A 23,667-nucleotide genomic window follows, 5' to 3' on the forward strand; every position below is an offset into this window, starting at 1 on the left:
ACGGCAGGCCAAGCCACTTCCCTCCATGCGAGAGCCATCTGTCTGTCAAAGAGAAATCTGTCCTTCCCAATCAACTACATCCTTTCCCTCACACCTCAAAGGAAAATTCCCTTAGCACAACCATTGGAGGCATGGGAAGTTCAGTCTTCCACCAAACCAAAAACCACAACAAGCTTGCACCATCAATGGAGGATCTCTTATTCCTCAAGACAATGGAGAATGAATTCATTCAAGACGACACAAATAGCTGGGTGGCCCCACTACCATTCCGCCAGCCACGGAGGAGGCTCCCCAACAACTGCCAATATGCTCTGAGCCGCCTTAAGTCCTTGCACCGCACCCTTGAGAAAAAACCAGAGATGAAGTCCCACTTCAAGAACTTCATGCAGGCAATGCTAGATGCCCAGCACGCAGAGCTCGCTCCACCAACAGAGGAGGGCAAAGAGTACTGGTATTTGCCCTTTTTTGGAGTCTATCACCCACAAAAGCCCTCACAGATACGGGTTGTCTTTGACTCCAGTGCACAGTTTGAAGGCGTATCCCTCAATGACGTGCTGCTCTCCGGACCAAACATGCACAACAGTCTGCTGGGTATTCTTCTGAGATTCAGGAGGGAGGCAGTTGCAATCACAGCTGACATCCAGCAAATGTTCTACAACTTCCTGGTGCGACAGGACTGTAGGGACGTTCTGCGCTTTGTCTGGCACCAAGACAATGACATGAGTAAAGACGTGGTGGACTACAGAATGAGGGTGCATGTGTTTGGGAACAGCCCCTCACCCGCAGTGGCCACCTATGGATTAAGGAGGGCTGCGCAACAGGGAGAGGAACATTATGGAGTCGACGTCCGACACTTCATAGAACGTGACTTCTATGTGGATGATGCTCTCAAGTCTGTCCCCACTGTACAACAGGCAGTTCATCTTCTCAAAAGGACACAGAAGATGCTGGCGGCCTCAAACCTGCGGCTGCACAAGATAGCCTCCAACAAGGCGGAAGTTATGGACGCATTCCCAGTGGAGGACAGAGCCAAGGATCTCCAGGATCTCGACCTGTTCATGGACGACCTACCAGATCAGCGAAGTCTCGGAGTGAGATGGAACATTATGTCAGACTGCTTTACATTCCATGTCCCAGAGACGGAAAGGCCTTATACACGCAGGGGTGTGCTCTCCATGGTAAACAGCCTTTTTGACCCGCTCGGGTTCCTGGCACCAGTAACCGTACAAGGACGGCTTCTGCTCAGAGAGCTATCAGCACAGGCTTCTGACTGGGACACCACCCTTCCCGAGGATATGCATGAAAAATGGATGGAATGGCAAATTTCGCTGCAACATCTTGACAACATCCATTTGCCGCGTACATACTCACGCATTCCCTCCGCTAAGATCCAGAGCACAGAGCTATGTGTCTTCTCAGACGCATCTGTGAAAGCTATATCCGCTGTGGCTTACCTGAAGGTCACCAGCACAGAGGGGAACACAGAACTGGGGTTTGTCCTAGGAAAAGCACGACTTGCTCCTCAGCCTGATCTCACCATCCCCAGGCTTGAACTGTGTGCAGCAGTCATGGCTGTAGAAATGGCAGAGATAATAAGTGAAGAGATTGACCTCACACTTGACTCCATTAGCTTCTATACAGATAGCAAGGTGATTCTTGGTTATATACACAATCAGTCAAGACGCTTTTATGTCTATGTAAATAACAGAGTTCAGCGTATCAGGCAGTCTACTGCACCCGCACAATGGCATTATGTACCAACTGATCAGAATCCTGCCGACCATGGCTCACGCTCTGTTCCAGCCTCAAAACTCCTCAGCACCAACTGGCTCTCAGGACCTTCGTTCCTTCATCATTCATCAGTGTCGCCGTCAGAACATGATACATTCAAATTGCTTGAACCAGAGAATGATGCAGAGATCCGGCCCGAGGTGAAAACTCTGTCCACGCACATCACAGAAAATCTCCTGAGCTCAAAGAGATGGGAGCGATTCTCCACATGGAAATCACTGACAAATGCTGTGGCCAACCTCCAGCACATTGCTTGCTGCTTTGCTCATCCTAAAGAAAATGAAGACTGTAATGGCTGGCACATTTGTAGGAGGGCGCCTTACCGTAACGCTCTTGAAGAAGCAGAGAAGGTGATCATCAGAAATGTGCAGCATGAAGTCTATGCAGAGGAATTCTGCTGCATTGAAGCAAAACGGGATCTGCCACATAGCAGTCCTCTCATAAAGTTGAACCCATCTATAGACAACAGTGGCTTGCTCCGAATAGGTGGCCACATTAATCAGTCAGGCCTCGAGTTGAAGGAGACACACCCCATCATCTTACCTGGCAACCATCACGTCTCAACACCCCTTGTACGTCACCACCATGAGAGGATCCAGCATCAAGGGAGACATTTCACAGAGGGCGCAGTCAGAGGTAGCGGCCTGTGGTTAGTTGGAGCTAAAAGGTGTATAAATAAAGTCCTCAACAAGTGTGTGAATTGCAGGGTGCAAGGAAGGAAACTTTTCTATAGGGCCTTCAGGGGACTGGTGCCAATTTTAACGTGAAAACTGGTTGAGAGAGAACTTTCTTTTAACAGTTCCCAAGTCCGATGCCTTCTCTTGGCAGGAGGGGGAGAAATTGATACTCAACAGATACTCCGTGAGTTTTGATGCTCACCCCTTGACCCTGAGCCGAACGACAGGTTAGGCAGCACGCCGCTTCTTCCCTCCCTGAGGGTTTGCCGGCCGGTGTTGAGCTGCAGCTGCAGCGAAGGACAGCTTAACCTTCAGCTGAGCTGGTGACCGCAGCTCTGGACCGCACCTCAGGAAGTTCTCAGGTTGATATCTGCAATAACGCAGATCTCTTCCCAGAGAGCTGTGTTAGGTGTCCCAGCGTCCATTTGTTTCCCTATCTCCACCATAAGTTCTGCCTGATAAGCTGTGAGGAGAGAGGTAGCATAAAGAGCCCTCACCCCAGGGCAGAAGAACGGTAGATCTCTTTGAAAACCCGAAGCCGCTAAGCGCTAAGTGCATCCTGGCAGTGAGTCTGAGGCAGAAGATAAGGCTGCTTTGCGGGCTGGGATAAGGTAATTCGCCACTGACGGCTCCACCGAAGGGGGACTCGACATCCCTAAGTCGATCTAATATCTAACAACAAACAAACTGACAAGCAAATTCCATTGTCTGAGAAGATATAACCGTTACAATTTATGGACAGCATGAACATTTCAACAACAAAGTGGCGAAAGCACTGTACAGGACTGTTCAGATTAAAAATAATCAAATGTAAATACAATACTTATCACATAGATCAAAATATATCAAAGGTAACGTCAAATGACATGACACAATCAGTTTTTCAAAATTTACATATTTGTCATCTGAAAGCTGAATAAAGAGGTTTTCTGTTGATGTATGGTTTGTTAGAATAGGTTTATATTTGACCGAGATACAACTATTCAAAACTCTGGAATCTGAGGGTGCAAAAAAATCAAAATACTGAGCAAATCGCCTTTAAAGTTGTCCAAATGAAGTCCTTAGCATGGTATATTACTCACAAAAATAAAGTTTTTATATATTTTTGGTAGGAAATTTACAAAATATCTTCATGGACTTGATCTTTACTTAATATTCTAATGATTTTGGCATAAAAGAAAAATCTATAATTTTGAGCCATACATTGTTTTATTGGCTTTTGCCACAAATATTCCCGAGCTATTTAAGACATATGATAGGGGTGTTGAATACAACGAAAACAAATATAGATACTTTTGCTTTTCTCTCTCAATGAAGCAAACGTGCGTGCATGTGCGCTGTCTGGCTTCCTCTCACTCTCGCTCTCGCTCTCGCTCTCTGATAACTGTATATACAGGCTCAAGCAACGGCTTGAGATGAGATGCGTAAGAAACTAGTCCTGCCAACAAGTTCATTCCGGGACAAATACCTTACAAATGTCTTGATATAAAACATCTCAACAACGTCTTGTGGTGTAACCGTGCTATAAACGGAAAAAATTTTATCCAGCCCGTGAAATTCTTTGAAAATAATGCACAGGTGTAACGGATTGTAACGCAGTTAACGTGTTACCACCTAGGGGTGTGCAATGTTTTCAAAGAATCCGACGGCCCGTCATCAACTATTCCTTACTGAAAAAAATCAAACCTTCATGAGTAAGGGAACTTCCAGAGCAGCTGGCAGAACAAGTTTGTTGAAGTCAGATCTCCACTCGGTTATACCAAGAAGAAGCCCCATTTGATGAAGTTTGTTCCGGTAACGTGTGTCTGAATGAGCAGCGTCCAGGAGGAGTGTTTTAGATTTGGCTTGACCAAGCACTTTAGAGAGCGGCTCCAAAAACACCTGCAAAATGACATCAGAGTAAAATAACTACTCCAAAATATAAATCTACACTTCAATCTCCCTGTCAGGGTATATACAGAAAACATGGATCTACAAACCCGATTCCAAAAAAGTTGGGACACTGTACAAATTGTGAATAAAAAAGGAATGCAATAATTTACGAATCTCATAAACTTATATTTTATTCACAATAGAATATAGATAACATATCAAATGTTGAAAGTGAGACATTTTGAAATGTCTTGCCAAATATTGGCTCATTTTGGATTTCATGAGAGCTATACATTCCAAAAAAGTTGGGACAGGTAGCAATAAGAGGCCGGAAAAGTTAAATGTACATATAAGGAACAGCTGGAGGACCAATTTGCAACTTATTAGGTCAATTGGCAACATGATTGGGTTTAAAAAGAGCCTCTCAGAGTGGCAGTGTCTCTCAGAAGTCAAGATGGGCAGAGGATCACCAATTCCCCCAATGCTGCGGCGAAAAATAGTGGAGCAATATCAGAAAGGAGTTTCTCAGAGAAAAATTGCAAAGAGTTTGAAGTTATCATCATCTACAGTGCATAATATCATCCAAAGATTCAGAGAATCTGGAACAATCTCTGTGCGTAAGGGTCAAGGCCGGAAAACCATACTGGATGCCCGTGATCTTCGGGCCCTTAGACGGCACTGCATCACATACAGGAATGCTACTGTAATGGAAATCACAACATGGGCTCAGGAATACTTCCAGAAAACATTGTCGGTGAACACAATCCACCGTGCCATTCGCCGTTGCCGGCTAAAACTCTATAGGTCAAAAAAGAAGCCATATCTAAACATGATCCAGAAGCGCAGGCGTTTTCTCTGGGCCAAGGCTCATTTAAAATGGACTGTGGCAAAGTGGAAAACTGTTCTGTGGTCAGACGAATCAAAATTTGAAGTTCTTTTTGGAAAACTGGGACGCCATGTCATCCGGACTAAAGAGGACAAGGACAACCCAAGTTGTTATCAGCGCTCAGTTCAGAAGCCTGCATCTCTGATGGTATGGGGTTGCATGAGTGCGTGTGGCATGGGCAGCTTACACATCTGGAAAGGCACCATCAATGCTGAAAGGTATATCCAAGTTCTAGAACAACATATGCTCCCATCCAGACGTCTCTTTCAGGGAAGACCTTGCATTTTCCAACATGACAATGCCAGACCACATACTGCATCAATTACAACATCATGGCTGCGTAGAAGAAGGATCCGGGTACTGAAATGGCCAGCCTGCAGTCCAGATCTTTCACCCATAGAAAACATTTGGCGCATCATAAAGAGGAAGATGCGACAAAGAAGACCTAAGACAGTCGAGCAACTAGAAGCCTGTATTAGACAAGAATGGGACAACATTCCTATTCCTAAATTTGAGCAACTTGTCTCCTCAGTCCCCAGACGTTTGCAGACTGTTATAAAAAGAAGAGGGGATGCCACACAGTGGTAAACATGGCCTTGTCCCAACTTTTTTGAGATGTGTTGATGCCATGAAATTTAAAATCAATTTTGTTTTTCCCTTAAAATGATACATTCTCTCAGTTTAAACATTTGATATGTCATCTATGTTGTATTCTGAATAAAATATTGAAATTTGAAACTTCCACATCATTGCAATGCAGTCACATTTTTGAGAATAACTCTTTCAAAGAAAAAAAACTATTTGCATTTAAGAAATTAGGATTTGTGCGCATGTGTGAATAATCTGACTTCACTTGTTGAGATGCCACTTTTTGCATCATTCATCACCTCTACTTGCAGTGGCACTTGACTGATTTGTCTCATAGCTTGCTGACTTGGCCTGTCTGAGCAGAACATCACCAATGCTTCAGATGACAGAGTATTTTAAAAATTCACACTGGTCATAATCTAACCAAAACTAGGACAATACCAGTGACGCGCTGAATGGTGTTACATGCTAATTAACATTATGCACAATGAGGTGGCATTGTATTTTGTGTTCAGACTCGGCACATCAAATTTGTTAACTGCCACTGTAATACAACTAAATGTCCAATAAAGACATATTTTCTGTTTATGTTGTCAGGACATGTTATAAGTATAACTTCATTATACACGAGCCATTAATAGTACATCCTGATTTATAACCATGACATCGTCTGACAATATTAAATAAATAGCAGCTATATGGGTTGATTTAGGCTAGATTACTTTATTATTTGTATCATGCAGCGCAAAGCCTAGTCTGAATAACGACTAAGTGCATATTTACAGACGAACTGTGTTCATTCAGGTTCAAATGTCTTCGAAATGCCGTTTTGTGCGGTATGGTCAACACAATGCGCTGCTTCTCTCTACCACTCGCCGCCACAAAATAGATGCGATCCTGCACCGGAAAAGCCACACATTGCGCTCACAGGCAGTACTGACGACATATTTCGACTGAATGAACTCTCATTTTTATCCAAAAAGTTGCTAGATTTGACGCTATGCACCTTCCATTTAAAAACAAACTAGCAAAAGGGGTCTGAATGTTGATTAATTATAAAGTAGCTAAATTGGAAACGCTTGATTAAGTTACATCAATTCAACTTTTCACGTCAACCAAAACGCGTTTACCTTAAGTTAGAAGTACTGTGACAACTGTGCTGTAATCGGACCTCGCTTAAGAAATAAGTCAGACGGCGGGAGTGGAAGGGGGTTCCACCTCTTGGATTTTGTGTTACTGTTGATTTGCAGTCTCTTGTAATTTATAGGACTTTCCCATTTGTCAATCATTTCAGCTTGCTGAATAAATCCAGTTCCACAATTGGTCGAACTCTGCTTTTTCTGTTGCGTCACCAGGTTTTTAGATAGTTTCGAGTGACAAATCAGCATACTTTGGGGTCAAAATGCGTACCCGCTACGCAAAATGCGTACAGGTTGGCAGGTCTGCATAAGACCTCATCACCACAAGTTTTAATCGTACATTAGTGACACTTTAACTTACATTTACTATATACTGATTGTAAGATAGCACAACTAAACAGTCTTAGTTTTTGATAACTCCTTATTAATGCAACATAATTTAGAAGGGTGGTTACGAAGCAAAAGATAATTAATTGAGTGACTAACCCAATGCAGGGTTTATAAGAAAGAGAAATGAGGCTACGCTAATCGCCTTCCGACACAAAGCAATACGCCTCACGGTTATTCCCTTTATCCTCCAACCATTTGCATGAAAACTTGCATTTCCCCATTAATTAAGAATATTGTTTAACAAATGGGTGTAAATGGACCTCCCACTATTCACCTATGCAATGATTAAATTCAGGCAAACTTTAGCATATGACCTCTTGGACAAATATGAAAAGATGATACAAAATTGAATACCTTGAACAATGGCATTCAAGACTTTTGAATACATTTTAAGGGCCTTAAAGTCGGTATGAAACGGAAGTAGCGATTGTTTTTCTTCCATATCGTGACGTATATCTGAGTGCAACAACTTCTGAAATGAGAAAAAAAATGTAGGGCGGGACTTGATTTCTTTCATCGAGTACTGATTGGATCTTTAAATGTTGGGTGTTGCCAACAAAATGGAGTCAGATTTGTAATCCAGTTTGCAATCTGTCAGTCATTGTAGCTCGGCCCTCGCGCCATTCCTCGTGTTCAGATGTGAAGAGAGGTCGTTTCGAGGGGGGGGTTAACGTTTACAAGTTACAAAGATTTCAAGTGCAATTTTTTTTTTTTTAAATAATAATGTGCACGGATAAATAATTTATAATGAATACTGCTACACTGTGTAAATCAATTTGAATTGGCATTTTTAATTGCATGCCGGTTTAAATTTTCCCAAAAATTATTAAAAGTTGATAAATAAGTTTAAACACCCCGCGGACACCCTGCGCTGTGCATTTCAGCCAAAAGAGACTATAGATTTGGATAAATATACATAACATGAGACACCAGCTTTTGACATTTTTTTATATGTGAACTAGTCTTTGAAAATCCAGCTAAAGATCTTTTTTGTGTTTTACTGTTTTTTTACATAAAATCATTCTACTCTACATAATGTAAAGAACATTGATTGAAAATATAATCTTAATATCTTTATTAATAGTGAAATTAATGGTTAAAAATCAAACTTCGATGCTTGAATTAGTTTACTAATTCTTACTGGGTCACATGTATAATTAGAGACTTACTGGGTCACATGTATAATTCAAATGCTTTCAAATTCATCCTTTACTACTTTATAATTACCTTAATGCTTTTTTACATATACTGACATCAGAAGAACAGAGAGGCTGATGGCTAATATATACATGACATATGTGACCCAGGAACATAAAGTGTCAATTCTTTTCGATATTTGACCGAGATACAACTATTTGAAAATCTGGAATTTGAGGGTGCAAAAATATCAAAATATTGAGAAAAACACCTTTAAAGTTGTCCATCAGAGGCGCTGTAGCAGGCCTTTGCTAAGAAGAAACGGGTTTGTTTTAACACTTTCGGCTGTTGTGGAGAGTAAATTCTAAGCTTTACATAGATACCAAACTTGAGTGAGTACTTCCCAAAGAACGGGCAATTCGCGATTGTGCTGCATCCGTTTTGATATATTTATGGCAGGAAATTTACAAAATATCTTCATGGAGCATGTTCTTTACTTAATATCCTTTTGGCATAAAAGAAAATTTGATCATTTTGACCCATACAATGTATTGTTGGCTATTTCTACAAATAGACCCGTGTAACTCATGTTACACAATATTTAATAAAACAATTACAAAAGTTATTACTAAAGCAATAAGCAACACTTGACCATGCATTATAGTGTTTAACCATGGTAAAGGCTGTTCTTAAACATGACATTAAACAGTTTAATTAAATGAATAAGAAATAGTCATGTTAATTAATATTTTTAAAACAAAATAACTTTATGAAGTTATAATTATTAGCCAATGCATAAACATATTGACATGTTACAACAACTTAAAATGCACTACGTTCAAACTAAAGTTACAGAAACTGTCCGTTTTTAAGATCTATTGTAAGATATACAGACTAATGATCTGACAGAAGAGTGATCTTTGTCATGACAACAACCTAGATATAGCACTTTTGCCCCCTTATGAGAGCCTTTGCTACCCACCCACTGCCAAGATATCATCTTGTGTCAGTTTCTTGTCACCAGCAACGAAAGTTTTCTACAGTTTAACAGCAAATTATCACTGCCTATTAATGTTTGACTAATACTACTGATGTCTCCCCACTAATAAGAGCTGGTGGCTTTAAAGAGCAGGTTTCATGAATCTCATAAAATTGCCGGCATAGCAGTGTGTAACGTAGCTTTTCTTCAATTTTAACGATCTGCAAAGTTGTTAATCCAAAAAGTCCATGATAAATTAAGATATTGGCTTCCAAAGTAAGGAGTCGACTCCGAACCGCCCAAACAAATCGTTAAGCTTTCGAATCTTTTGAGTATAACATCGATACGTCACAGTGTAACGCATCAGCATAATCCCCGCCTTCCCGCAAAACAGGAACACTCTGACCTGCCCACTAGCACTTCAGGTAGTATTGCGTATACAACATGTCGAGAAGACGCTGTGTTTTGTGCTGTGAACGCAAATGTACTTTGTTTTCACTGCCAAAGGATGACGATGTGAAGGATCAGTGGCTAAATTTTATTTTTTCCACGATACCACTGCAGTACAATTCCAACCTTGTGTTATGTGCTCGTCATTTTACCGACGACTGCTTCTCAAATTGTTCTTCTCAAAAGAAAAATCTGAGGTCGCACCGGTGCGACCAGCCGTTTGAGGGAGAAAAAAGTCTCCGCGACTCTGAAAGTCTCCCTGTGATTCAACAACAGACACACATTAGGCCCATATCGTGGTCTAAACCAATCAGAGATAGTGAAGGGCGGACCCCCCTCTTGATTGGCCGTGGTCCAGATTTTCCTGTAAGTGTGTGTATCAGAGGTCGTGTTAACCGAAAATTCTCTGTCATTGACAAAAAAATGTTTACCAGTGATGGAAAAATCTGAAGGCTGTCCGTCCGTCAGCTATTTTGACGGATTACAATGAGGGCAATTTGTAACTCCCCATTTCCCTTCATTAGAGCGTGATATGCTCGCGAAGGGACGTGCGTGTTTTCACCCGTCATTGTTACTGACTAGACATATGTGATGCGATCTGAGAAAACCGGTCGGATGTCGCGCTGAGACGCGGGAAAGACAGTTCGCCTATCAAAGTAAACTACATAACATGAAGTATGAAGGAGTATCAATGCACATTTCCCTCCAGTCCTGTGTAAACTACGGCATGCAAAGTTTTTTTCATACAATGTTTTCGTGAGATGGCGGAGCTCCCCGTCTGCAGCACCGGGAGTTATCGCTGCTCATGCGAGCCGGACTGCGATCGCAAAACATACAAGGGATGATCAAAAGTCCAGACACTATGCACATGATAAACAAGGTAAAACTTGCTTCACTGCTTATTAGTTGTTGTCCGTAATGTTTGCTAGTTTCCTTGTGTAGTGATAACGGCAGAGTTCAAGTTCTTTAAGTGTGCCCTGCACCATTTTCCTTACTTTCGTTTTATTCAAATGGTTTTGTACAGTATTTTTAGACTTCAACACTAGGAAATGTTTTTTTATTAAATTGTTATTAGAGTAAGTCTTTTACCACTGTAAAGTGACTTTTCCTTGTGATACTGGACTGTTTATGCTTTTATTTTCATCACTTAACTTTAAACCCGTTTTTCTCCAAATTCCGTTCCTTAAAATCCTAGCGCTTCAGCCGACCTCAGCCATAACTTTTGTTACATACATACAATGAGCAAAATAAAAACTGATTTGGAAAGGGCTTGAATATGGTATCAAAAACTGTAATATATAAATTTGTTGGGTTTTCCCAGATCGAATCACATATGAACATAAACATTAAAACATTAAATATATAGATGAATATAAACAACAACGGCTTTATTGGGCATTCAGTTGTATTAAAATACAACAAGTTCCGAGACGCAAGTACAGCGTGATGATGTCACGAACATGCTAATTAACCAACTAACGCCACTTTGCACCATAGTGACAGGTACTAATAGATTATGACAGATTTTTTACGAGCCTGTCAGTCAAAATGACGGACCATAAAAAAGTCTAGCGCAACCTCTGGTGTGTACGTGTGAAAATGCGTGTGCTGCACTCAGACAGAGAGGTGAGGAGCCTATAGGCCCGTCAGTTAAACAGAGTGGATGATGAGAGAATATGAAAAGAACGATTGACAACTTTTTCATGAATAATGTTAAGTTAAGGCCTGATCCGTCCGAAAATCATAAGCAATGCTCTGACACGGAGCCATCAACCTCCCAGGTTATGTCAAGCCCTGGTCCATTTATCTTGAGATGTTTTAAGTTTCAGTTCAGTGAAGCACTTTAAGCACCAACACTTTTTCAGTAAGTTACCTTTCTTGTAGAATTGTGCTTCAAATAAAGAACTTTATGTTGACCAGATAGTTAGTTAATCATTTACAAGTCAATTTTGCCTTTATGGCCAGCGATTTAAAAAGAAATGAACTGGTAAAACTGCGGTGTTAAATGCGATGTGGTCGAAAATTTGGGTGCACCTAACACTTTAGGCGCACCAGTGCAACCAGTGCAAAAAGTTAGTCTAGAGCCCTGTACATGTTAAATTGATGGCTTACAATATAAAGTAATTGTGCTAATCCGTGTTGTATGTAGTACAGCTGCAGGTTTCCAGGTAAACAACGTATAACAGTGTTACAGTTTTAACTAGATAGTACATTTTCTAAAGAAACTGTGAGTGATGCTTTCGTGGCAAACTGCGGAACTCGGCACTAGGGTGATGACACTTTAAGTACTAATGAATCTAACCAACCCCCATGACTCGAAGATGTTCTGATACAGAGATATAGGTCTTGCTAAACGGTTGCTAGGCTAATGTGTTTGGTTGCTATGGGCGTGGCTTGGCATCTGCCAACTGATGATGCTTCAAGCCACAAGTGAAACAAACCAACTCCCATGTCTCTACGATGTTCTTATGCATAGATATAGGTTTTGCTAAACGGTTGCTAGGCTAAAATATTTGGTTGCTATGGGCGTGGCTTAGCTTGTGCTAATTGATGATGCTCTAAGCTATGAGTGAAACGAACCAACCCCCGTGTCTCTACGATGTTCTGATGCAGAGATATAGGTGTTGCTGAATGGTTGCTAGGCTAACCTGTTTGGTTGCTATGGGCATGGCTTAGCATCTGCCAATTGATGATGCTCTAAGCCAGGGGTCACTAACTAGCGGACCGCGAGATGCGTCCGTCCGGACCTCAAAGACTTTTGACATAATAAAAAAAACGAACGCCTAACATTATTTTCTAATGCAATCAAATTTATAGCAGGCACATCAAGGTCCGCTCAGTAGCAGTTTGGGTCCTACGGCGCCACGGACAGTTAATGTGGCAGTTAACATATTATGCGCACTGTCGCTACGTTCAGACGTCGTTGAGTGAAGAGAGTCAAGACAGACTCGCTGCACAGCGCGCAGACAGATGTAACAGTCAGTGACTGAAAAACAATGTCCTTTTCAAAAGTTAGAAAAGTTGACGCTGAAAACCATGTTTTCCGAGATGAATGGGTCGAGAGATTTGCATTTATTCTTCCTGCATCGACATGCACGAGACCGGGTTTTCTCATTTGCACGGAGTCTGTCGCGGTTGTCAAAATTGGAAACTTTAAACGGCAGTATGAAACTAGACGTGGACACTTACCCGCAGCAGTCCGAGGTAAGGACACGGAAAATATATGAGCTCAAAGCCCAGTAGTAGCGATCTACACGGGTCTTCCCTCACTCACTTACCGCCCAACAACCAGCATATGAATGTTCATTAAGAATACAGTGGATCTTAGGAAAACATAACAAGCCCTTTACTGATGGGAAAAAAAGTAAAAGAGTGCATGGAGGCTTCGGTGAAACACTTTTAGAAGGAAAATAAAGACATGAACTAAAAGAAAATATTCAACAAACCCCCCTTTCAGCTGCAACGGCCACCAGAAGAGCTGAAATGTTATCAGAGGATGATCAGTCACAACTTGATGCTGCTATTTATTAATCTCAGTTCAGCAGAAAACAACACTTTAGTTTTCTTTTAAAGTTGTTAATGTTGAAATGAATGTATGTTCAGTGCAGGTTTAGAGATTAGGCCATTTTGCACATTTTCCTTCATTATATTGTTGTCAGACATTGTTATGCCATCGTATAGATATAAAAAAAATCTATTCATATTTTGAGGTATTTAATTGTCTGGACCTCAGCTGGTAAGGAGGGTTCGTTTACTGGACCTTAAGCAATTTTAGTTGAAGACTCCTGCTCTAAGCTATGAATGTAAAGAACCAACCCCCGTCTCTCTACGATGTTCCGATGCAGAGATATAGGTATTGCTAAACGGTTGCTAGGCTGACATGTTTTGTTGATATGGGTGTGGCTTAGAAGCTTCATGATGATCCTGGGACACTGATTGTGTCCCAGGAGATAAGAGCAGCTAAGAGAAGCTACTCTGAAAAGCTGAAGAACCAGTTTTCAGCCAACGACCCTTCATCGGTGTGGAAAGGCCTGAAAGACATTACCAACTACAAGCCATCATCCCCTCAGTCTATGGGTAATCAACGACTGGCTGACGACCTGAACGACTTCTATTGTCGTTTTGAAATGCAGAGTCTCACCCTTCACACCCGCCCTGACCCTATCTCTGCTATACCATTAACACCTCCTCTTGACATTCAACCTGCACTTAAGATCTGCGAAGAGGATGTTTGCCAGCTTTTCCGCAAACAAAAGATCAGAAAAGCACCAGGCCCAGACAATGTCTCACCCTCCTGCTTGAAAGTCTGTGCGGAGCAGCTGTCGCCCATCTTCACTAATATTTTTAACAGATCTTTGGAGCAGTGTGAAGTCCCTTCATGCTTCAAACGCTCCACCATCATCCCTGTACAGAAGAAACCCAAAATATCTGGACTTAATGACTACAGGCCTGTTGCTTTAACATCTGTGGTCATGAAGTCATTTGAGAGACTTGTACTGGCCCACCTGAAGGACATCACCAGACCACTTCTTGATCCCCTCCAGTTTGCTTACCGAGCAAACAGGTCTGTGGACGATGCAGTAAACATGGGACTGCATTACATCCTACAACACCTAGACAGACCAGGGACTTACGTCAGGATCCTGTTTGTAGACTTCAGCTCGGCCTTCAACACCATAATCCCAGACCTCCTCCTGCCCAAGCTTACCCAGCTCTCTGTGCCAACCTCTACCTGTCAGTGGATTATTAACTTCCTGTCGAACAGGCAGCAGCTAGTGAGGTTGGGAAAATTTAAATCCAGCACATGTACCATCAGCACCGGAGCTCCTCAAGGATGTGTTCTTTCTCCACTGCTATATTCACTCTACACAAACGAATGCACCTCTACAGACCCTTCTGTCAAACTCCTGAAGTTTGCAGATGACACCACAGTCATTGGCCTTATTCAAGATGGTGATGAATCTGCCTACAGAAAGGAGGTTGCTCAGCTGGCTGCCTGGTGTAGTCAAAACAACCTAGAGCTGAATGCATTCAAGACAGTGGAGATGATAGTGGATTTCAGAAGGAACCCTCCATCACTTCCTCCCCTCACCATCCTGGACAGCACTGTGGATACTGTGGAGTCATTCAGGTTCCTGGGCTCCACCATCTCTCAGGACCTGAAGTGGGAGTCCCACATAGACTCCATTGTAAAGAAGGCCCAGCAGAGGTTATACTTCCTCCGTCAATTGAGGAAGTTCAACCTACCACAGGAGCTACTGACCCAGTTCTACTCAGTGGTCATCGAATCTGTTCTGTGCACTTCAATTACTGTTTGGTATGGCTCGGCCACCAAATCAGACCTACGAAGACTACAACGGACAGTTCGTAGTGCTGAGAAAATTATTGGTGCTCCTCTGCCCACACTTCAGGACCTGTACGATTCCAGAGTGAAAAACAGGGCAAGAAAAATCATCATTGACTCCACACACCCAGCACACAAACTCTTTGATCTGCTGCCCTCTGGCCGGCGCTTTAGAGCACCAAACACCAGGACTTCCAGACACAGAAGCAGCTTCTTCCCCCAGGCAATCTCCCTCCTAAACAGATAACTGCTCCTTAAGAGCAATATTCCACTTCCACTACTCCTATAGTGTGCACTATAGTGCCTTATTATATCTACATCTTATGTATACATGTATATAACACTACCTCTACTTACTAAATTATCCATTTGCACAAGTGTACATACAATCTGTTAATATGTTTATTCTACTATATACTACCCTGTACAATGTCTCTTATATGTTATTATCCCCCATTTTCTGTAAAATAGTCTTTATTTTATATATGCACAATTTAGAATCTTTAGACTGTAAATCGTATTATATCGTATCGTATTATATTGTATTGTCATTGTGTTGAATGTCTGTACTAGAAGCTTCCAACACCAAAGAAAATTCCTTGTGTGTGCAAGCACACTTGGCAATAAAGCTCTTCTGATTCTGATTCTGATTGGTTGCCTGAGTAAAATGAGCCCACCCCCTTGTCTCTATGACACTGTGTTGCAAAGATATCCACCTGAACCTTTTATAATGGGAGTCTATGGGATCGGTTTCTAGGTTGCTGTAAATGGTTGCTATGGACGTGGCTTAATAGCTTCAAGATGATCCTGTGACACTGATTGGTTGTGTGAGTCAAATGAGCCCACCCCCTTGTCTCTACGACACTGTGTAGCAAAGATATCCACATGGACTTTTTATAATGGGAGTCTATGGGATCAGTTGCTAGGTTGCTGTAAATGGTTGCTATGGGCGTGGCTTAATAACTTCATAATGATCATGTCACGCTGATTGGTAGCCTGAGTAAAATGAGCCCACCCCCTTGTCTCTAAGTGGTTGTACTGCTAAGATATTCAACACGGGACGTTTTACGCCTTATGTGGGCATGCTTCCTGTGATTGGGAAATTTTGGGAGGCTCTCACACCCCAGGGGTGCAACTTACAACCCATTGAGTGATGTTCTTAAAGAGCCTGATAACCCCTTCAAATCGTGTATTATTTTCATGTTTCTATGATATCCTCGCTCGGAGCTACGATCCCTCAAAGTTGGGCGCAATGTTAAATCAATGGGATTTTTCAGGTGGTTTTTCGCCCCCCATCGCACCCCCCCCCACCCGATCGCTTATAAAAGTCATAGTACACCATTCCCGAATAGGCCCGTCGATGTGATGTATTCATTCATGGGGCTACGTCAAAAGCTGCGGGACAAGTAGCGTGCCAAACTTTTGGCGGAACAAGAATAATTATAAGAAGTACGTATGTTCGAATAACAATAGTTATGCTTTTTCAAAGCATCACTAATAATCCAACTCTTACCTAATAATGTGGCGGTTATTGTAGACTGTTGTCGTTCTATGTGTCTTAGTATTGTACAAACTGTATCCCTTAAAAGATCAATAGAAAACAATAGTCTGAATGGTTTATGAAGATAGATGGAGTACTTGTTATATGGTAATACTGATGCCATTTTTATACACTTACAGCGTCTTTGTTTACAAAAACCTTCCTGAGATAAGAACTTTGGTAATGGGCGTTTCGTTTCTGACACGCAGTGTATGAAGAAAGACCAATCACAACTGATATGGCCAGTTGGCCAATCGGAGCACCACTTAGAGAAGTGGAAAATTTGAACAGCTTCGGAGGAATCGTTTAGGGATCTTTGAGAAATGGATAGATACTAAATGCATATTTTAAGACAACAGCACAGTTTTTTTTACCTTTGATACATTTGAACATGTTGTTGGGGACTCTAATACAACATTAGGACACTTACAAAAACTTTTAAACCTGCTCTTTAAGAATTCCATGAGGGGAATGTGAAAACAGAACAATTCGTTTTTCAATTATTTTATTTTATTTTTATTAACTAAAAAGGGCAGAATTGATTGGTACCTGCTGCAGAAGTTCTTTGCAAATTCTTGTAGGCATCTGACTGATGCATTCCAGCACAAATTTGGCCACAGCACTGTACGAGTAGCCATCTTCCCCTGGTGTTATTTCTGTTTCCAATCAAAAACACAAACGGTGCATTTACACCAACTCCAAAATGTGTTCATGGACATAACCACTCATGGAGAAAACCAGTCATTAGAGTCACATGAACACACCAGTTTACAAGAGTTTATTTCAAAATGTGAATGACAGTGACTAAAACATGATGACAAAGTGCAGTGACACTTGGGGTGTGAGAAGAGCACCTCCTACCTTCATGTGCAACTGCTACATTCAATGCACTCTCCATGTGATTGGCTAGGAGAGCTGTGGGGGTGTTCGGTATCCCATCAGCCACCACAATTGAGACCAAGTGGCCAGCTGCGCCGACTGTATCCAGAGCATGAGCAGCCTTTGAGAAGTGTTCAACACCCGTATCAGCACTGACCCTCAGTAACACACCAGGAGACTCCTCAATACCACGCAATTCTGTCTTACCTGTATAAAAAAAGGCTGTTTGCACTAAGAACATATTTGTTTGAACCAATCCAAGCGGTTCCCGCTCTAGTTTTGGTTACATGGATATTAATCCATTTCAACATAGCACGTCTGCAGAACACACAAGATGATATGCTGAAGAATGCTGGTAACCAAACAACCTTGGACCCCACTGACTTCCATTGTATGGACACAAAACCACTGAAACATTTTTATATATATCTTCTTTTGTGTCAAGCAGAAGAAAGGGTCATTTAAAGGTTTTGAACATTTTTTTTAAGCTTCCAATGGTGACCTACTACAGTACTTGTCGATGAAGTCTTTGAGAGAGCCGTGGTTGGGCTGAAACACCAGCTCCCAGTGGCTCCATTCCTTCAGGTCCTGCAGTAGAGGGGCTGATAGTAGACTCGCCAGCGCTTTATCACGGCTCACCTCTCCTAGCAGACCAACCATACCCGGCACACACTCGCTAAAAACACACGTACACACATATAGACATTTATTGACCCACATTTGGATTACTTTTATGATGATTGTATGTGCCTTTTGGATATTTGACATTTTGCCCCATATAAGATAATGTGATGGTGAATATGATTTTAATATTAAATGTTTTGTTTGTGTTCAACTAAAGACAGGAAGTCATATACTGCACATCTGGGATGGCATGTCGGTTCTGTCAGTCATGTCACATGAGGTATCAGTCTTTGTTATTTGTGTATTTTGACGAGTACGAGCACATTAGCTTAGTATCGGGAACGCTTCCGATACTGGTATCGGTGCATCCCTAGGAAAAACCTTGGGTTGATTATTTTCATCTTAAGGTTGACATTTGCATGCAATTGCCCCCCTTCCTGCATGTATACAGGTGCTGGTCATATAATTAGAATATCATCAAAAAGTTGATTTATTTCACTAATTCCATTCAAAAAGTGAAACTTGTATATTATATTCATTCATTACAGACAGACTGATATATTTCAAATGTTTATTTCTTTTAATTTGATGATTATAACTGACAACTAATGAAAATCCCAAATTCAGTATCTCAGAAAATTAGAATATTACTTAAGACCAATACAAAGAAAGGATTTTTAGAAATCTTGGCCAACTGAAAAGTATGAACATGAAAAGTATGAGCATGTACAGCACTCAATACGTAGTCGGGGCTCCTTTTGCCTGAATTACTGCAGCAATGCGGCGTGGCATGGAGTCGATCAGTCTGTGGCACTGCTCAGGTGTTATGAGAGCCCAGGTTGCTCTGATAGTGGCCTTCAGCTCTTCTGCATTGTTGGGTCTGGCATATCGCATCTTCCTCTTCACAATACCCCATAGATTTTCTATGGGGTTAAGGTCAGGCGAGTTTGCTGGCCAATTAAGAACAGGGATACCATGGTCCTTAAACCAGGTACTGGTAGCTTTGGCACTGTGTGCAGGTGCCAAGTCCTGTTGGAAAATGAAATCTGCATCTCCATAAAGTTGGTCAGCAGCAGGAAGCATGAGAAGCGTCTCGCCTGGGCTAAAGACAAAAAGGACTGGACTGCTGCTGAGTGGTCCAAAGTTATGTTCTCTGATGAAAGTAAATTTTGCATTTCCTTTGGAAATCAGGGTCCCAGAGTCTGGAGGAAGAGAGGAGAGGCACAGAATCCACGTTGCTTGAGGTCCAGTGTAAAGTTTCCACAGTCAGTGATGGTTTGGGGTGCCATGTCATCTGCTGGTGTTGGTCCACTGTGTTTTCTGAGGTCCAAGGTCAACGCAGCCGTATACCAGGAAGTTTTAGAGCACTTCATGCTTCCTGCTGCTGACCAACTTTATGGAGATGCAGATTTCATTTTCCAACAGGACTTGGCACCTGCACACAGTGCCAAAGCTACCAGTACCTGGTTTAAGGACCATGGTATCCCTGTTCTTAATTGGCCAGCAAACTCGCCTGACCTTAACCCCATAGAAAATCTATGGGGTATTGTGAAGAGGAAGATGCGATATGCCAGACCCAACAATGCAGAAGAGCTGAAGGCCACTATCAGAGCAACCTGGGCTCTCATAACACCTGAGCAGTGCCACAGACTGATCGACTCCATGCCACGCCGCATTGCTGCAGTAATTCAGGCAAAAGGAGCCCCAACTAAGTATTGAGTGCTGTACATGCTCATACTTTTCATGTTCATACTTTTCAGTTGGCCAAGATTTCTAAAAATCCTTTCTTTGTATTGGTCTTAAGTAATATTCTAATTTTCTGAGATACTGAATTTGGGATTTTCATTAGTTGTCAGTTATAATCATCAAATTAAAAGAAATAAACTTTTGAAATATATCAGTCTGTGTGTAATGAATGAATATAATATACAAGTTTCACTTTTTGAATGGAATTAGTGAAATAAATCAACTTTTTGATGATATTCTAATTATATGACCAGCACCTGTATATATCAAATGTTTTTCTTATGTGTGTTAGTTCATGTTTGTGACTTAAGTATCATTCTAAAACCTAGAAAACACAACTATTAAGAAGGAAGAGGTAATAATGGTAACTTCATCTGGTTGTAAATTGGGTTCACCACAGGATGTCGATCAAGACTCAGGGAGACAGTATTAAGTTGCACAAGTTTACTCCGGTTTAGACATGAGTACAACAGCACGGTATAGCATACAGGTTATATCCAAATCCAATCAGCAGGTGAATATTGATGTAAGTTGAAGTATGTGGGTACGTGAGAGACTGAGTTATCGAGTGAGTGGTTCTAGATAGAAACAATACAGGAATAGTCACCCATTACGATCTAGCATAACCTCAATAATAAACATATTCAGGAGAAATTACACAAACAAATGAATATTTCAGTATTTTCAGGGTTATTATAGCACCTGTAGCCTAATTTACCAAGCTCAATAAACAGGTGCTCCATATAGCTGTAGCGGCTGCTATGCTAATAATCTTATATCAAGCGATACATGTTTACTTCAGAACTCACAACTTACATAAAGCAACATGACTTACATTTGTCTTAGACGCACTCTGACTTAAACGGATTCACCATAAAGAGAGAATAATGCAGCAACTAAGGGAATAAACATCCGGCTATCAGCGCAGTTCTGCCATTTTTTTACCGCTGCAGCTCAACCCCCGAATGACGCAGTACCGGCAGTGAATTACAATGGTATACTGCCCTCTACTGGACACAGTTAGGCTTACATTAAACTATATACACAGTGAAGTTCTAAGGGCCTTTTGCACAACAACAGTAAGTAGGGATGTAACGATTCACCGTGAGCCGGTTGAAAATCGGTTATAATGAGTGACGATTCAAATCGGTTGAGGTGTGAACTGAATCGCAATACATTTTTTGAACAGCAGGGGCCGCTATTTTCACTGCAAATCTAAACGTGGACATGCTGATATTTCTTAAATGCAAAAAAATCCAAGAAAAGCTCAGACAGTATTAGTTTGTTTATATTACTTTTTCTATTATTAATTTGTTATAAAATTGCAGTTTAGTTTTGTTATTTGAAATAAAACATTATTTTATTATACAAAGAAACGTGAAGCATTTAAGAAATAATGCAAGGGAAGTTGTTCATTTCTAATTTGTTTCAACTCATTTTGTAAAAAATAAATCGTGAGTAAATCGTGAATAAATCGCATCGTGAGATCAGAATCGTGACTCGCATCGCATCGTGAGCTGAGTGAATCGTTACATCCCTAACAGTAAGTAATATTATGATACGTTGAATAAATATGATAAAAAGGTGTGGCTTATTCCAACTAGAATAAGCTATGTAAAGCCTATTTCTGGTCATAGATTTTGAGTGATGAGTACTTTAGTAAAAGTAGTAGTGTAGTGTAAAGTGTAAGCATTTGCCTCACCCAGAATTGATGGGGAGCAGAGGACACTCGTAATGCACAACACTGGTAATGGTATCTCCGCTAAGCTCTTTTTGCCGCTGGGTGCAATCCACAAGGAAATTTAGGGGCCCGTGACCAAGCTCCAGACTGTCCTTTATCCGGTAATGGTTCCTAAGAGCAGCCTCCACGAATGCCAACTAATCCCAAACAAGGAAGAATAAAAGATGTCAATACCCATCTATTGTAAGTGTACATTTATTGGAATTAATCTGTTTAAAGACAAGCACACTTGTTTGTTATTCTTTGCATGCTACTGTTCCGTGTGCAGGAGGCCTTTTAACTGTTATGAAAACTACGAATCAGAGATGTGATCTGTGTTTCACTGCACAAAGGCATTTTGACACATAACAAGCATTAAAAATTTACATCTGCCTCGCCGCACTGCTTTATGAATTCAAACACATCCTGTCTGGATGGTCTGAAGCCATATGTTCCAGGGTCCTGGTTGTCAATAGAAAGAGTATTTCCAGCTGTCTCCTGCAAAACCTGCAGAAGAAATGAGACAAGGTGAGACGTGACAGGCAAATTGAAAGAATCCTGATACCCCCAATGGAAATGAGAGGAAAACAGGAAGCGCACACCTTTTTGTTTTTGACAATGAAATCCAAAAAGGTTCCTTGCTGTAGCTGCCTGAAATCTTTGAACTTGAAGTGATTGATGATCTTCATCTCCAGTGAGCAAAGGAAGGCCAGAGTAGGTGTGTTCTTCAAGTCGGACACGCACTCCTGAAAGTAGCTCATCACTTCAGCTGCGCAAAGAAGAAAAATAAAACAAATTTCAACAAAGACATACAAATTATGTTATTGATGAAAACATTTTTTGATGAAAACATTTTTGTATGAGACTTGTCTGTGAATAGGTAGAAATAGACAACCGCCAAAGTTGACACCTTCAGTGGGGAAGGAAGTGGTTCTTTCTTTTGTAGCTGTCTTCTCTTCTGCTTTTTGCTGGGGTTTCTCTTTAGCTACCAGGTCCTGTGGGGCTTCCAAGGAGCCACGGCATATGGCAAGCTGAAATAAGGCTCTTGCTAACCTATCTTTTTGTACACACGTCAGGAACGTCTGAACATTCTGAGGACAAAAAAAGGACAATCAGTTGCTCTCTGAAGTCTGCACAAAACATCTGTGTTGGATTAGGTTTGGATTAGCATGACACTACATTAAAGTGATAAAATGAAAAATCTGTCATCATCACTCTTGTTATTTCAAACATTCACTCGTAAAGATATTGGGTTGTTCCTTTCTGTTGGGTTGTTCCTGACGTTTATTCTGTAACAACTCAGTCAGTCGGGTTAAAATTGGCAAGTCTGAGCGGTTATATTAAATTTCAACGGTTGACTGGTGCCAATGCTGACACAGATGAGACACTCCCACCACCATGCTTGACTGTAGACAAGACACACTTGTCTTGGTACTCCACACCTGGTTGCTGCCACACACACGCTTGACACCATCTGAACCAAGTTTAACTTGGTCTCATCAGACCACAGAACATGGTTCCAGTAATCCATGTCCTTAGTCGGCTTGTCTTCAGCAAACTGTTTGCAGGCTTCCTTGTGCATTATCTTTGGAAGAGGCTTCCTTCTGGGACGACAGTCATGCAGACCAATTTGATGCAGTGTGCGGCATATGGTCTGAGCACTGACAGGCTGACCCCCCACCCCTTCAACCTCTGCAGCAATGCTGGCAGCACTCTTATGTCTATTTCCCAAAGACAACCTCTGGATATGACGCTGAGCACGTGCACTCAACTTCTTTGGTCGACCATGGCGAAGCCTGTTCTGGGTGCAACCTGTCCTGTTAAACCGCTATATGGTCTTGGCCAACGTGCTGCAGCTCAGTTTCAGGATCTTGGCAATCTTCTTATAGCCTAGGCCAGGGCTAT

At 41.5% G+C, this 23,667-nt stretch overlaps 1 protein-coding gene across 1 annotated transcript in view; it reads right to left on the reverse strand.

The window, feature by feature from the left end:
- The window catches only part of LOC130569018 (uncharacterized), a 99,149-nt gene that overhangs the window by 61,087 nt on the left and 14,395 nt on the right, over nucleotides 1-23,667 (reverse strand). Inside the window, exons 7-14 of the mRNA XM_057358349.1 lie at nucleotides 22,673-22,853; nucleotides 22,365-22,531; nucleotides 22,150-22,269; nucleotides 21,745-21,920; nucleotides 18,179-18,348; nucleotides 17,655-17,879; nucleotides 17,343-17,449; nucleotides 4,155-4,349 (exon numbers count right to left, since the gene is read on the reverse strand). Of these exons, the coding sequence (XP_057214332.1) occupies nucleotides 4,155-4,349; nucleotides 17,343-17,449; nucleotides 17,655-17,879; nucleotides 18,179-18,348; nucleotides 21,745-21,920; nucleotides 22,150-22,269; nucleotides 22,365-22,531; nucleotides 22,673-22,853 (1,341 nt within the window). The remainder of the gene's footprint in view (nucleotides 1-4,154; nucleotides 4,350-17,342; nucleotides 17,450-17,654; nucleotides 17,880-18,178; nucleotides 18,349-21,744; nucleotides 21,921-22,149; nucleotides 22,270-22,364; nucleotides 22,532-22,672; nucleotides 22,854-23,667) is intronic.

Source organism: Triplophysa rosa, linkage group LG18 (assembly GCF_024868665.1).
Source record: "Triplophysa rosa linkage group LG18, Trosa_1v2, whole genome shotgun sequence".
Lineage (NCBI taxonomy): Eukaryota > Metazoa > Chordata > Actinopteri > Cypriniformes > Nemacheilidae > Triplophysa > Triplophysa rosa.